The sequence below is a fragment of the Panthera pardus genome, unplaced genomic scaffold, assembly GCF_024362965.1.
Source record: "Panthera pardus isolate Hobbes unplaced genomic scaffold, ASM2436296v1 HiC_scaffold_10, whole genome shotgun sequence".
Taxonomy (NCBI): domain Eukaryota; kingdom Metazoa; phylum Chordata; class Mammalia; order Carnivora; family Felidae; genus Panthera; species Panthera pardus.
The window spans coordinates 104,133,053-104,147,378 of record NW_026526655.1 but is presented as its reverse complement, the minus strand read 5'-3'; the positions used below and the strand labels follow the sequence as shown (position 1 = coordinate 104,147,378).

At 48.2% G+C, this 14,326-nt stretch overlaps 1 protein-coding gene across 27 annotated transcripts in view; it reads left to right on the top strand.

Annotated features, from left to right (window-relative positions):
- CLASP1 (cytoplasmic linker associated protein 1) overlaps window positions 1-14,326 on the top strand; it is a 271,145-nt gene that overhangs the window by 238,828 nt on the left and 17,991 nt on the right. For all 27 annotated transcript variants that reach the window (XM_053909860.1, XM_053909828.1, XM_053909856.1 and 24 more), the window contains 3 exons: window positions 3,240-3,486; window positions 5,949-6,139; window positions 7,910-8,038. In XM_053909860.1, coding sequence (XP_053765835.1) covers window positions 3,240-3,486; window positions 5,949-6,139; window positions 7,910-8,038 — 567 coding nt within the window. The remainder of the gene's footprint in view (window positions 1-3,239; window positions 3,487-5,948; window positions 6,140-7,909; window positions 8,039-14,326) is intronic.

The window sequence follows — 14,326 nt, the reverse complement described above, 5'->3', positions numbered from 1 at the left end:
GTGCCGTTCAGTGAGATCATATCACGGAAGGAGAAAAAATGTGTGTTAACCCCTTTGGAACTTAATGAGTTCAGTTTTGGATGTGTGTGACTTGGGGGACATAGGGAGTATCCAAGCACACATACTCCTTAGGCCTTTGCAGATACCAGTCTGCAGTTCAGGCTGGCCGCTCGGCCCGGAGATGAAACATTGAGAGACGTTGACTGGTTGCCTGATGGTAACTAGAAAGTGAGTGAAATCAACCAAGTAAAGGGTAAGGAAAAAATCCTGGGGAGCATCAACACTAAAGGGAAAGACGGAAGAAGAGGACTTGGGAGAAGGGCTACAGGTTATTATTATTGCATGGGAGACCAGGAGAGTGGGGTGTCAGAGAATTTAAAGGAAACTTTGGGAAAGGCCTTGTAGCCAAAGAGGTGATGCTGCAAAGACAGCGACCGGTCAGACGAAGGGAAAGGACTCTGCTGGATTTTTTTTTATTTTTTTATTTTTTTTACAATATTTACAAATATTGTATTTTAGCTGAAAGTATATAAAACACACATTTATTCACCATTGTTCTGATCTAGAGCCACATCCTCTTCTTGGAAAAGGGACCCACGGTTTGGATTTCCATGTTCTTCTTCTCAAATAAACTTTACGCACAGTCCTGGTCTACGGTTTCCAGATCTAGTTTCTTCCAGGAGCCCCATCTGTTTTGTGAGCACCGTTCAGAGCAGAGCTGAGCATGGAAAGCAGAGTGCAGTGGGTTGAGGACCAGTTTGAGTAACAACCTGGACATTGAGGAGGGATCATCCAGGACCTTTTCCCCGGGGAGACCTGCCCCGTCTGAATGCATATGGGACCAGTTAGGAGAAAAGTGTGGACGATGCCGTGGCAGGGCGTGGGTGGTTGGTGGACACGGGTCCTTGAGGACATGGCAGGGGAGGCACTCTGGACACTGGTGGCCGTAGCTGGGAAGCAGGGTGGGCTGGGTTGATGTGGGGCCAGGAAGTGGAGGGCATCCCCACTGACCGCTCCCACTTTCTGTGGGCAGCAGAAAGAGGCCGACCTGACTCTGGGAGTTCAGCTGTGGTGAGGAGAGTGGAAAAGGGCTTCCAGAACACCTGTGGGGAGCGAGGGGCTCAAATTAGGGAATCCGAAGCCCTGCTAGGAATAATAGAGGCCCTAAGAGAAGGTGGATGCTTTCGTGTATATTTTTCTATTTCTTTATATATATTTATGCATCTGTATGCTTGGAGAAGGCGGTAGCGTGTTTTTGTTTGTTTTTGATGCAAGTGACATCACGGTGTGCATTCTGTTGAATGTAGCATGTGAGCACTGCCCCCCCCCCCCCCCCCCCCCCCGTCTGCATTCTCCTGTGGGAATTTTTATGGTCAGGTGAGAATTCGTCACATGGATACCACAATCATGTATTCAGTGCCCTGTTTTGGAACATTTGAGTGATTTCCGCTTTTTCAAAGCATAAAAATTCTCTGGCGAAGTTGAAAGGGGTGAAGCTTGCCGAGTGAAGGTAGCAGGCGAGGCATGGAAGCAGGATTGTCATTGGTGGGATCGGCAGGATGGGGTGCAGGAGCCCCCAGGCCAGACAACAGGGTGGGTGGCAGGATAGGGGAACATGAGAGGACGAAGTGGAAATTGTTGAACAGGTTCGAAATTCACGATCTTAGCTGCTGATTAACGGAGTGTGAGCAAAGAAGCTGGGCTGGGTGTGAAAATGCATTATGTGTGAAAGACTCGGGAGCCAGTATACCTCTTTGGTTTGATAAGTGACCCAGTGTAATAAGACAGACCTCCATAAGGATGAATGTCAGAGCCACTAGGAAGACAGTTCCCCAAAGCAGAGATGAAAACGTTCAACTTGCAGGAGAAAGTCCATCCTTATGGGTGATTACAGAAATGCAGCAAACATACATTTGAGGCTCCACTTTATTTCTAAATTGTTCCGCTTTGTTTCGGGTAGAAATTACAATATTTAATGCTTCAGGATATGAGGGAACTAGTGTAATATTGGTGGCATGGGAACTTGATACAGTTTCTTTGGAGCTAAGTAAAATTATATTCGGCATAGGTGATTTTAAGTTTCATATCCTTTATCAAGTAATGTAACTTTTGGCAATCTGTGCTAAATAACAAATGCAGCAAAAGGTAAGAAAGGTATTATGTTACAGTGTAGTTTATTTCAGAGTTGTCTATAATAGCAAAAAATAGAAGCATTAAAAAAAAACAGTAGGAGGGGAATGGTTGAGTAAATCTTACTAGAACACAAGTAGAAATAGTGGTGTGATTAAACAATATGTTATTTTTTTTTAATTTTTTTTTTAACGTTTACTTTATTTTTGAGACAGAGAGAGAGCATGAACGGGGGAGGGTCAGAGAGAGAGGGAGACACAGAATCCGAAACAGGCTCCAGGCTCTGAGCGGTCAGCACAGAGCCTGACGCAGGGCTCAAACTCACGGACCGCAAGATCATGACCTGATCCGAAGTCGGCCGCTTAACCGACTGAGCCACCCAGGCGCCCCATTAAACAATATGTTATTAAATACTTTATTTACACGGGACATTCTTACACTATGAGAAAAGCAAAATATATGACAGAATGTGTGCCGTGATTCCCACTCTGCAAAGTCTGCACGAAGATAAGGACTGGTTTAAATATACAAGTTTAGAAAGTAAGAATTTTTTTTAGGGGCGCCTGGGTGGCTCAGTCAGTTAAGCATCCGACTTTGGCTCAGGTCATGATCTCACAGCTTGTGAGTTCAAGCCCTGCATCGGGCTTTGGGCTGACAGCTCAGAGCCTGGAGCCTGCTTCGGATTCTGTGTCTCCCTCTCTCTCGGCCCCCTCCCCCACTTGTCCTCTCTCTCTTTCTCTCTCTCTCTCTCTCTCTCTGTCTCTCTCTTTCCCTCTCTCTCCCTTTCTCAAAAATAAACATTTAAAAAAAATTTTTTTTAAAGAAACATTTAAGTAAAAAGTCATCACCACCTACAAAACAGACTTCAGATGTAAATTAACAGACTTTACATGTAAATTAGCGAGTGGAGAGGGGAAAACATAAGTGTGTTCAGTTCCTGCTCAGGTAGTTTATGAATTGGATGGTTTACAGATTGAAACCTAGTAACTATCCTTTGGTCAGTGGCCAGATTTCAAGGGAGAAATCTGGCTGTCCCAATACTTCTGAAAATGTAAAGGAAGAGTTTGTTAAAAGTCCTAAAAAGGAACTGACTGTGTGCCGTGCCTCAGGGGTCCCGCGATGGTGGAGTTGCGTCGCCTGCCACGGAGGGCCGGGGAGGCAGTGATGTGGTGGAAGGAGGCAGAACGGCCCTGGACAACAAGACGTCCCTCCTCAACACCCAGCCCCCCCGCGCCTTCCCTGGGCCGCGGGCGCGAGACTACAATCCCTACCCCTACTCGGACACCATCAACGCCTATGACAAGACAGCCCTGAAGGAGGCCGTGTTCGATGATGACATGGAGCAGCTTCGAGATGGTTTGTTCCTCTTTGCTTGACCCCCATCCAACTCCCCACCCCCCCACCCCCACCCCACCCCCGCCATCCAGAAGAGCTTTCTGTGGCTCTCCCTGGGCATAGCAGCTCTGGGTGTAGAGGGCAAACACACATGCAGACAGTCCTTCGTTTAGCCACTTACTGAGCCCCCACCATGTGCTTAGGCATGGAAGGCACATGTGTGCACAGAAGCGTGCACAGTCCCTGCCCTCTGGAAGCCAGCAGCCTGGCTTTCGTAGAGCCAGTCACGAAACCAGGAACTACCGGTGACCCAAACTTAGGGCTGCACACTGTGCAGTGAAGGGAGGTCAGCTGTGCCCCTCAGGGAAGGCTTCCACGAGGCACAAGGGCCTGAGTGGAGGTCAGAAGCTCGAGGGGAGTAGCAGTTAGCGGGTGGGAGGCAGAGGCTCAAGCCATCCCAGCACAGGCTCAGCGTCTGTGTGTCCTCTCCCAGCCCTGAGCCATGGAAGGAGGGCCCGGTAGCACCACTGAGAGCCCCCTGCTTTTCTCTCACACCAGCGTTTTAACCAGGCCTTCCTGGAGCTGCTTTGGTTGACTTCTGTCTCGTAGTTCAGAGAGAGGGGATCTGGCATATACTGAGCTCCTGCATTACCATGTGCTTTCCGCTCAGCTGCTTTCTGTACATATCTAATGAGATAGAAGGGATTATTCCCATTTCACAGGTTAAAAAACTAACATTCAGAAGGGTTAAGTTACTTGCCCCAAATATAACATACTTGGCACGAACAGAACTAGTCTGACGACGTGCTTTGTTTTCTGACACTTGTGTTAAGACCAGTGTCCATTACTGAGTAACCGGTGAGTAAGCGTGCATTGGAATGATGCTGTTTTTGTCTGGAACTTAATTAGTTCTTTTTTCACCTGATTGTCACGTTCACATAATAGTTTTTTTTTCTTTTAAATATACGTATATATCCGTTTTGTTTCCAAGCCTTTGTTTTGTTTTTCAGTTTTAAATGAAGAATTAAATCAGAACCCTAAATTAGAGCCCTGAACAGGTAGCATTCACTGTGTGTCATGAAGTGTATAGCTTGCTGGGGACAAGGAGGCAAATCAGACACAGTCCTTGGCCTCAGAGCAACTCATGGCCTGTCCTAGAAAAAAGACCTAACACAATGGCACTGGAAAGAGGGGGCGCCTCGCTAGAGCAGATGCTGGTTTCAGTGGGGACACAAAAGAAGGGGAACTGGGGGGCGCCTGCCTGGCTTAGTTGGCAGAGCACGTGACTCTTATTCTCAGGGCTGTGAGTTCAAGCCCCACAATACCGATGGGATCCTAAGACAGAAATGAAGTCCTGCAGTCGTTTGAAGGCACGTGCCCAGGTGGTTACTTGCCGTGGGTAGCAACCCTGTAAATTCCCAGGGATTCCCAGTGTCTGTTCACTGGGCCCAAGGCTAATGGCTTGGTGGTTATTATGAATTGCACTTTTTAGGAGTAGTGGGCTGTTTCCTTTTATTGTTCAGACAGTTGACACATCATTTAACTTACCCATTTGTTGGTCTTGTTTAAGATAGAACAGAGATTGGGGTGTTGGTTGTTCCCTATTTACCAACTGCGTAAAAGGCTTCCTAAACTTACTAAATTTATGTAAGGCTTACCAACTGACTAAAAGGCCTAAAGAGAAAAGTGGAAAGGCAGGGGGGAAATGATTGAGTTCTTTAACATTTCGAACTTCCTGTGTGTTCCCTCACACCTTAGAAGCTAAAAAAAAAAAAAAAAAGAGTATGAAAATACAAATTTAAGTAGGTTCTAATGATTTGTCTTTGCCTTTTCATCCTTTCTATTGAAAGGAAGTGTTCAGAGTTGAGGTCTCTTTAAGTTCATGGGAAGAGAAAGGATAGGTCTTTCATGGTTGAAGCCCTTTTACTAAGTGGTTTTGGCACGTTGTACAGTCTGTGCATAGACAGTCCACGCACAGGCTAAACACCTTGATTAGTATTTGTTTGCTGTGCTAGTTACTAAGCTCTGGACATTCGGGGAGGGAAGGAATGTCAGACGGGTCAGTGAGGAGGGCCTGGAGGAAAATGTACACGTGTCAGTGGGTGTGACGGCGGGAGGGGACTGTCCAGGGGTGGCCTGACTTGGAGCTGCTGCAGTGGAGATAGATTTGGGGGGGGGAGGAGGACAGTCACGGAGAGACTTTTAGATGGCTTCTCCTGTTTGTCTGAACTCGAAGGGGGAAAACGATGGTGGGGGAGGGTAAGGATGTTGGTATTGGTACTTGACACGTGTTCCCACATCTCTGTTTTCCTGTTTGGTGAGACGGCCTGCTAAGGGTGTCACGAGTGGGCAGCAGAGAAGGGTGAAGGGCACGGGGCAGGAATGATGGAGGGGGGCTGCCTCTGGGAGCGGAGAGCGGGCGGAGGGCGCGTCCACAGCCCGGTGTCCTTGTGAGGTGACTTTGTGTCTCGGTGTCTCTCCAGTGCCCATTGACCATTCTGACTTGGTGGCTGACCTTCTGAAAGAGCTGTCCAACCACAACGAGCGGGTGGAGGAACGGAAAGGCGCCCTGCTGGAGCTGCTCAAAATCACCCGGGAGGACAGCCTGGGCGTCTGGGAGGAGCACTTCAAGACCATTCTGCTCCTGCTGCTGGAGACGCTCGGAGACAAAGACGTGAGGCGCCTTCCTCGTCCTTGCGTTCCCCCCTTCCCGTGTGACGGGCTGTTAAGTCCTGTCGTTCTGGACTTTGGCTTCAGCTTTATTTCTGTACTGTGCCTGCTGTTTACATCAAAACGTTTTCCAAATATTTTCTGAGCACCAGCTAGTGAGGTCATGTTTCTGTCAGAGACGGGCCCCGTTCCTAGCTTATTTATATGTGTGTTTTCTTCTGTAATGGGGTTTGTAGGAGTTGACGGAAACTTGTTCCTGCTTCAGGTTACTTTGTTTCACACAGAATTTCTTAAACCTTTGTTAACATGGAATGGTTTTTTACAATGAGGTTTTTTTCTGTGTGAGTTTTAGGTTTCATGCGTAACTGAGAAATAGAGAAGTTCATTTTTTAAGAGACCCTACTAGATGCTGCCTTCCCTGAAGTTCTCTGTAGATGCAGCCGGCATCTGTGAGCAGCAACAGTGATTTTAACTGGTTAAGCAAGCAGTTCTGGAGCAGGGGTTGTTTTCTGTTATCTTCTGTATTATTTTTTAAATCAAAAGCCCTCTTTGCCCTGTGACCTTTGAGTGTGACCAACGAGGAATTTGTACCATGCCCGGTCCGTAATCCACACCTGGCACCACGTAGATGACTCTTAAAGGGGGGAGTAACCTAGTCAGAGCCCTGCCTTCTCCTATCTGTGTGCCGGTCCCTTGTGCGGAGACAGCAGCAGATGTTGGGAATTGTCTGAGTGAAACTCTAGAAGTAAAAATCCACCTGTGCACTGGGCTTTGTGGAGGCCGCGGAAACAACGAAGCAGGTGTGATGAAGAACTCAAGGGCAGGACCAGGTGGATTTTGAGGAAGCTCAACACAGCCCACGGTGAAGGTCCCTCTCGGGGTCACGTTGATGGTGACTCTGATGGAAGACGGGTGCACAGGGGGCCGGCGAATGCGGTGGCTCTGATTGCTTTCTGATGCTTCGGGTTAATGGTTTGGCGGAGGGTGGGGACAGACAGAAGTACAGTGATGGAGGAGGGTGGGGACAGACAGAAGTACAGTGATGAAGGAGCTACAGTCACTTCCCTTACAGCCTGCTTGGTTGGTCAGGCTGTGTTGGGAGATAGGGTGATCTCACGTAGAGAGCAGGTAGATGGTCCATTAGTGAGCCAATAGCACAGACGAGTGACCAACAATCAGGATGTAGTTTTTGGCTCAGTTTGGTGTAAACCCCTTTTCTTTTACTGAGATCAGGAGCCCGTGTGGAACGGTTTTCCTCCAAACGGCACAGCTTGGGCCTCAGACACCTCGAGGCATGTACACACGACCCTCCCCCGTGATCTCATCACACAGAAGGTCGGGAGTAAAGACAGGTCTGTGGCTGTCTTACAGGTTGTGTTGATGAAGTGGTTAGATGCTTGTTACCTGTTCTTTACCAAAGGGTAATTTGCATACCGACATCTCAAAAAACGTGGAAATCCTCCAGGAGATTGATAATGAACTTAGATGTATTGTCCTCATTCGGTCTCATTTGGTCCTCTTTTGGCTCATTCCAGAAACCTTCCTCAGGTCTTAGGTGCTGGGTCCTGGGAATGTCAGCGTAGGCATAGCACCCGCCTCATGGGACTGGCTGTCTCAGCCTGTGCCACGTTTGCAATGTGACCTGCGTTGGGTGCCAGCAAGATGCCAGGGGAGCCCAGGGCTGGGTGCCTGGCCGTGCCGGGCGCTTCTGGCTAGTATGTTCAGTGAAGCGCTGTGTTGTTTGCTGACGTCTTCCTTTCCTCTTGTACTCCAGCATTCCATCCGAGCACTAGCATTGAGAGTTCTACGGGAAATTCTGAGAAACCAGCCCGCAAGATTTAAGAACTATGCCGAGCTGACGATTATGAAGACTCTGGAAGCCCACAAAGACTCCCATAAGGAGGTAATCTGGCCTCTGGCCCAGGAGTGCCGAGCAGACGGGCCTGGGGGTGCAGTGAGGGTGTGGGGAGAGAGGGGTGTGGATCAGCGTGCAGCCTGACTAGGAGTCGCTCCCTTTGGGGGGCACCTGGGGGGGGGGGGGGGGCTCAGTCAGTTAAGTGTCCGCTTCTCACTCAGGTCGTGATCTCACAGTTCGTGAGTTCGAGCCCCACGTCGGGCTCTCTGCTGTCAGCATGGAGCCTGCTTGGGATTCTTTCTGTGTGCCTCCCCTGCTCTCTCTCTTTCGCTCTCTCTCAAAAATAAATAAGTAAGCTTAAAAAAAAAAATGTGAAACAAAAAAAGAGTCGCTCCCTTAGAGCTCAGCCCAGGCCGTGGTTCAGGGTGACAGTCCCAGTGCTGGTGTGGCAGCTGAGCCCAGGTGCCATTCAGGGCCTGGTGCCACTTGGTAGGTTCCTGACTCCCACATGTACAGCGGGCCTGACCTGTCCTCAGGGATTTCCTGGTTGGTGGTTCCCAATTGCTGTGGTCAGAAGGAGGGGGCTGCCGTTTTCCTGGTGGCATTCGGCACCTGCCAGACTGTTGTTGGGAGATCGAGGTTGGCTCGAGAGACAGATGTGCAAGTGCTGGAACCCACGCTTCCTTGCTCCACGACCTCGGACAGGTTCTTTCAGCTTCCGAGTCTCAGTGTGCTTGTGGATAAGGTGGAGGAGGACGTTGTCACAGTTTCTTGTGAGAATTGAATGACATGGCCAGTGATGACAGAGGTGCTACATATACCTGTCGGTCTTCCTCCCTCCCCTCCCCTCTCAGTGTGCCCCTCTCTGCAAGTTCAGGATGAATGGAGGCAGCCATGTCCTGCCTTTCCTCGCTCCTGAACGTGTAAAATGCTAACAACTGTCCTGGCACCTCAGACGCCTACTGGAGAGTTGGAAAAATGTGTTTCTGTGCCCCGCACACTTACGACAGGCTCTGATTGGATCCGCAGTAAGTCCAGCTGGTTGCTCGTTGCCTTGTCCAGCGCCTGGGGCTCACCAGTCCTTCGAGTGCCTAGAGACCTACAGAGAACAGTGAAATACAGATGGTTTCAGTAACGCCTTTCCAATCAAAGGCACTGTGGGAAATTGGACTGTATACTTAGAACATTAGAAAACCTCAATGGATTGGACCCCAAATGAGAATAACCTGCTTAGTTGAGTCTCGTGGCTCACACGTGATTCTCATGGGCACACTCGTGGATTAAGGGAACGGCAAGAATACGTCAACAAAAAGAATCTGGACCCCAAATTGTGCTGTTTCTCTGTTTAGCAGCTTATGTGGCTGCCCAGCGGTGACAGGTTTGATCTCCTGAAACCCGCACCACAATTGCAGGCTCAACAAGGGTAGGGGTCTCCCACTCTGTCTAGGCATCTCCACCTGATGGGCCTGGCACAACACAGGTTCATAAAGTGATAGATACGTTTTTGTTTGGTTTTTTTTACATTTATTCATTTTTAAGAGACAGAGCACAAGTGGAGGAGGGACAGAGAAGGGAGACACAGAATCCGAAGCAGGCTCCAGGCTCCGAGCTGTCAGCACAGAGCCCGATGCGGGGCTCAAACCCATAAACTGCAAGATCATGACCCGAGCTGAAGTCGGACGCCCAACCGACTGAGCCACCCAGGCGCCCTAAGTGATAGATACGTTTTTAACCTGTTGACGCTTCAGAAATCTGGCTTCGTCGTGTGCTAGTACAAATCACTCATGTTTGAACAGAACGCTTTCCTGTTACAATAACTCATGTAAAATGTGAGGACCCGTGAGCTAACGTAGCCAACGCCATTATTCCTGAGTGAGGGAAGAGGGTCCAGAACATGCTGTCGTTTGTCAGGTGACGCATGGCAGGTATTGGCAGAACCAGTATGTGAAGCAGGTTTTGTGTCTCTTAGGGCAAGTGGCCTGGCCTGTGCTGACCTTTTTCTCTTCTTTTTTTAAACCCTAATAGCCTCTTCTTAAATACCTGACCAAAAACCGAAGTAAAACTGTTCTCTTGGAAGCACCTGATGTTGTTTCCTCTGGAGAGGACCTACTTAGAATGTAGCATCGAGGTGACACTAAGCCCTCCGTAGTGCGTGGTGCTTACTGACTATCCCCTTGGAAGATGTCTGTGTTTAAAGCTGGCATCCTGATCTTAAACTGTGAAACTTTGCCAGTGGACCCTAAGAAGTACAGCTGAGCAGAATTAAATAGTCCGTTTCTTACTGAGCTGTCTTCTTGAGGGATCTTGTTTCTTTGGGGTGTTTTTCCTCCTGCAAAATGAGAAATTCAGTAGAGAAAGTTCTTTGGCGTGAACTCTTTTAAATTGCCTGAGGGACAGAAGCAGAAAATACCTGTTGCTTAAAGTAAGCTTAGCAGCCCTTAGTTGTCCTGTGGGATCCCTGTGACCCAGGGACTCCTTACTGCCGTCACTGATCACCTGACCAAGCAGGTGGGGAAAACATCCTGTTCCCAGTAAAGGAGTGCCTTTATTGGCAGGCCTGCCCTGCTTTGCATACTTCGATACTCACCTTGAGTGCCCTTGTATTTTCCTTGTGAAACTTCACTCTGTCACTTGGCCAGAAGCTCCCAGCCTTGGGCACTTGTGTATATTTAGGATTATGTATGGTTTCTTTGTCTGTCTTTTCTTTTGAAATTCTTCTAGTCTTTCTCTTATTTTACCCAAACTATCTCCATCCATCATTCCCTTTTTTGTTTGTTTGTTTTTTAGGGCAGAATAGTTAGACGCACATCAAGTTTGTGCTGTGGCCATCTTGTTGGCATAGAATATTGCACATGGTAGTTCTCTAGTGTTATGTTTTTTTTGTCACTACATTCAGACATGGTTCTGACATTTATTGGGAAGGATCTAAAATGTTTCTAAACCCAGTGACTGTGTCAGTCATGCAGAAGCAGAGTCTACTCTCCTAGCTAATTGGTACTTCCAAAGCGTGTTCATTCCATTGAGCTTTCCTGGAACTTCCCTCTCTTAGGAAACTCGTTGGTTTTGTATTCACAGACAGAACCCAGGCTTCGGCAGGACACAATAGGCTGACACAAGGCTGCTCTGGGACCTTAGCCCCAGATGTCCCTCCTTGCCCGCTGGGGCAGTGGCCACACTGTGGTGCACACTGGGCAGTGGCTCTGGGATTGTAGCAGTGAAGGACAACTTACTGAAATGCCATTTCTAGAAGTTGAAATTTGTCATAAAAGCTCTCAGGGGAGATGAATATCTCATCCTTTAAGCCACAGTCTGTGTTCTCAGGGTCTTTTAAAAGGAACCGTGCATGCAAAACATGTTTGTTACACATTGGAAACATACCAGGCACTAGATCTCGCTCAGGCGTCCCTCATCTTAAGCCAACACAGATTTAGTAAGCACCATAGAGGATTTGGATACCAACTTAGAGTTTCTATTGAAGAAGTTGGTGTTTGTCAGCTAAGACATGGTTTCATATTCCTTATTTGAATAAGTACATCTCCTTCATTACCTGACTCCTCCTTTTTTTTTTTTTTTTAGTGTTCTATTATAGTTTTTTTTAATATGAAATTTATTGTCAAATTGGTTTCCATACAACACCCAGTGCTCATCCCAAAAGGTGCCCTCCTCAATGCCCATCACCCACCCTCCCCTCCGTCCCACCCCCCATCTACCCTCAGTTTGTTCTCAGTCTGACTCCTTTTTATCTGTTTAGTAAATAAACATTGCTACAGAGTTTCAGCGTCTCCTTAATGAAGTCACCACGGTTTACAGTAGTGTTAGCTTGTAGCAAGCATCTTAAAAAGGGCTGAGGACTTGTTAGTGACCTTCAGAAATCTGAAGCCCATTTTCTGTTTTAAAAGAAAACTCCATTCATTTAAGTCTTCTCATCTTAGAATTGGCAATCCGTTTGTTAGGACTGGCGCAGAATCTCTCCTTCATCGATGAGGAGGGGATTTAATAAGAGAATCCATGGTACGAATAAGATTCTAGGGTCAGCATGGGGTGTGACTCCTGAGGCAGAAAACCTGATTTTCAGTCCACTGTGTGTGCTGTCCAGCTGTGTTGTTGGGTCTCATCACCTCTGGGTGAGCCTGTTATAAAGCTTGACTGTCATGAGACTCAAATACAGGACAGTGTGGAAAAAGATAAGAGAGAGAGAGTGTGCGTGTGAGCACGTAAGCTGGGAAGGGGCAGAAGGAGAGAGAGAGAAAGAGAGAGAGAGCGAGGGAGCGTGTAAGCTGGGCAGGGACAGAGGGGGAGAGAGAGAGAATCCCAAGCAAGCTCTAAGCTCAGCTGGGAGCCTGATGCGGGGGCTTGATTGCAAGACCCAAGATGCTGAACCAGCTAAGCCACCCAGGTGCCCCTGTCATTGAAACTTTTTGATCATTGGGTGTAGCTTTTTCTGAACTTGGCCACACTGGTGAGTATTCAGTTGTATTTGTCTATGAAAAGAAGGAAATGTCAGCATCCTTTTGTGTCCCATACTGGCTCACCAGATGTTTCTTCGTCTGGGTGTTTGAGGCATCACAGTCCAGCCTCAGGCAGTTTGGGGAAGTTGGATTCTTATGAAACAACCATTGTTTGTCTTTGGGGGCTTTATTTTAAATCATAGAAAAGTTAATTTTACATTCTAGGACCGTAACGAATTACAAGTAGAGCTACACCAAATTATTTTAAACAATAAAAGAGGAGGTTTCGGGCGCTTGTTTTCTGACTTGGGCTTCGCCCTGCTGGCGTGGTGTGTTCTCTACAGTCATTTTGACAAGCGTCCTGGCCAGAGAAGAGCAGTGGTATGTCGGGGAGGACGTTTGATTTTAGCAAGCTGATAATTCTCGTTCACATACCAATTAAAATCATTGTCTGACCACGACTTAGCCAGCCCCGCTGTGCTCTGGAATGGTCCTTAGAAGCCTCCTGGGGCAGTGACCACCCGCATATCAGTGGTTCTGGAGGACAGTGTGTTATGTGAACCTGGAGAAATTACTTCACCCCTCCCGGACCTTGGTTTCTCTTATCTCTTACCCCAGGGAATGGACTGAGTGATTATCTGTGTCTTATCCAGCCTCAAGATACTGGAAGTTGCTATTAAGTAACAAACCTACCTTCACAGGTCCTAAGTATCCAGTTTTCCCTGAGCGCACCCAATCTTGGGAGGTGGCTAGGAACCGATTTCCTTTGCAAGTTTTTGCTCTTTTTAATGGAAAGGCAAAACCAGAAACCTATATAATCCTCTAAAGGTTAAAAGTTGCCAAGCCAACATTGTCTGAGAGCACAAACTCTGGTAAATGTTTTGGTTTTGGAGGCAGGAGGTTGGAAGTGAGGGGCAGGGCTCCAGTCTTCAAGAAGCTCATGGTTTAGTTGAGGTTAAAGCACATGGGCGTTCAGAGTGAGAGGCACTAGGACTTTGGAGTGGGCTGGAAGAGTCCAGCAAGGCTGCCTGAGGAAGCGAGAACCTGAGGTTGGCTGCGAGGAGTAGTTAGGGGGAGAATTGTAACAGTGAGCCGGGGCGGCCTGGCCTGGAGGAGGGAGCATGGGCTTAGAACACCCTGGGCTGACTGCACGAAACCAAGATTGCTTTCATGCTATATATGTCACGTGGAGATGCCGCGTCCCCACCCCACTGGCTCGCTGTAGAGTGCCAAGCATAGTGCCCGGTTCTGAACGGCAGTGCTGCTGCTGTGCCACTGTTTGGGGCAAGTGACGGGTTCCTCCTCTCAGGTGAACCGGCCCTCCTGGGAGGCAGATAGGACACCGGCCGCCTTTTAGCTCCTATGGCTTCAGAAAAGGCATCCTACTAAGAAACAGCTCCTACAAAGAGACAGGCAAGAGGGCCAGTGTTCAACGTCACAACCTTTGAGTGTGGAGTGTGAACGTGTGGATCCTCGTCCTACTTTTGTCATTCGCTGGCTGTACGACTGCGGACAAGTCACAGGAGCTCTCTCTCTGGGTCTCTAAAACGCTCGTACGCTGGGTGACCCCGGGGGAGCAGTCAGCGTGATGCCCTGCAGGGCTCACGCTGTGGAAAACTGAAGATACTGTCTCCTCTGCCCTCTTCCAGCGAAGAAAGCAGACCAATTCTGAATAGAATTGTTGACAAGCTTTATAGATTTTACACAAAGCACATATAGTGTACTTTTTAAAATATATCTAAGAGGGCTATTGAAATTCGATTGAGGAAACTGTAAAACACCAATGGAAAACAGTTTTCGTCTTGGCTGCTGTGCTGGCTGAATGTATCCATGTCCACACTGGAGTAGCTGTTACATTGTCACCTCCAAGCCGGAGGGCACCCTGAGT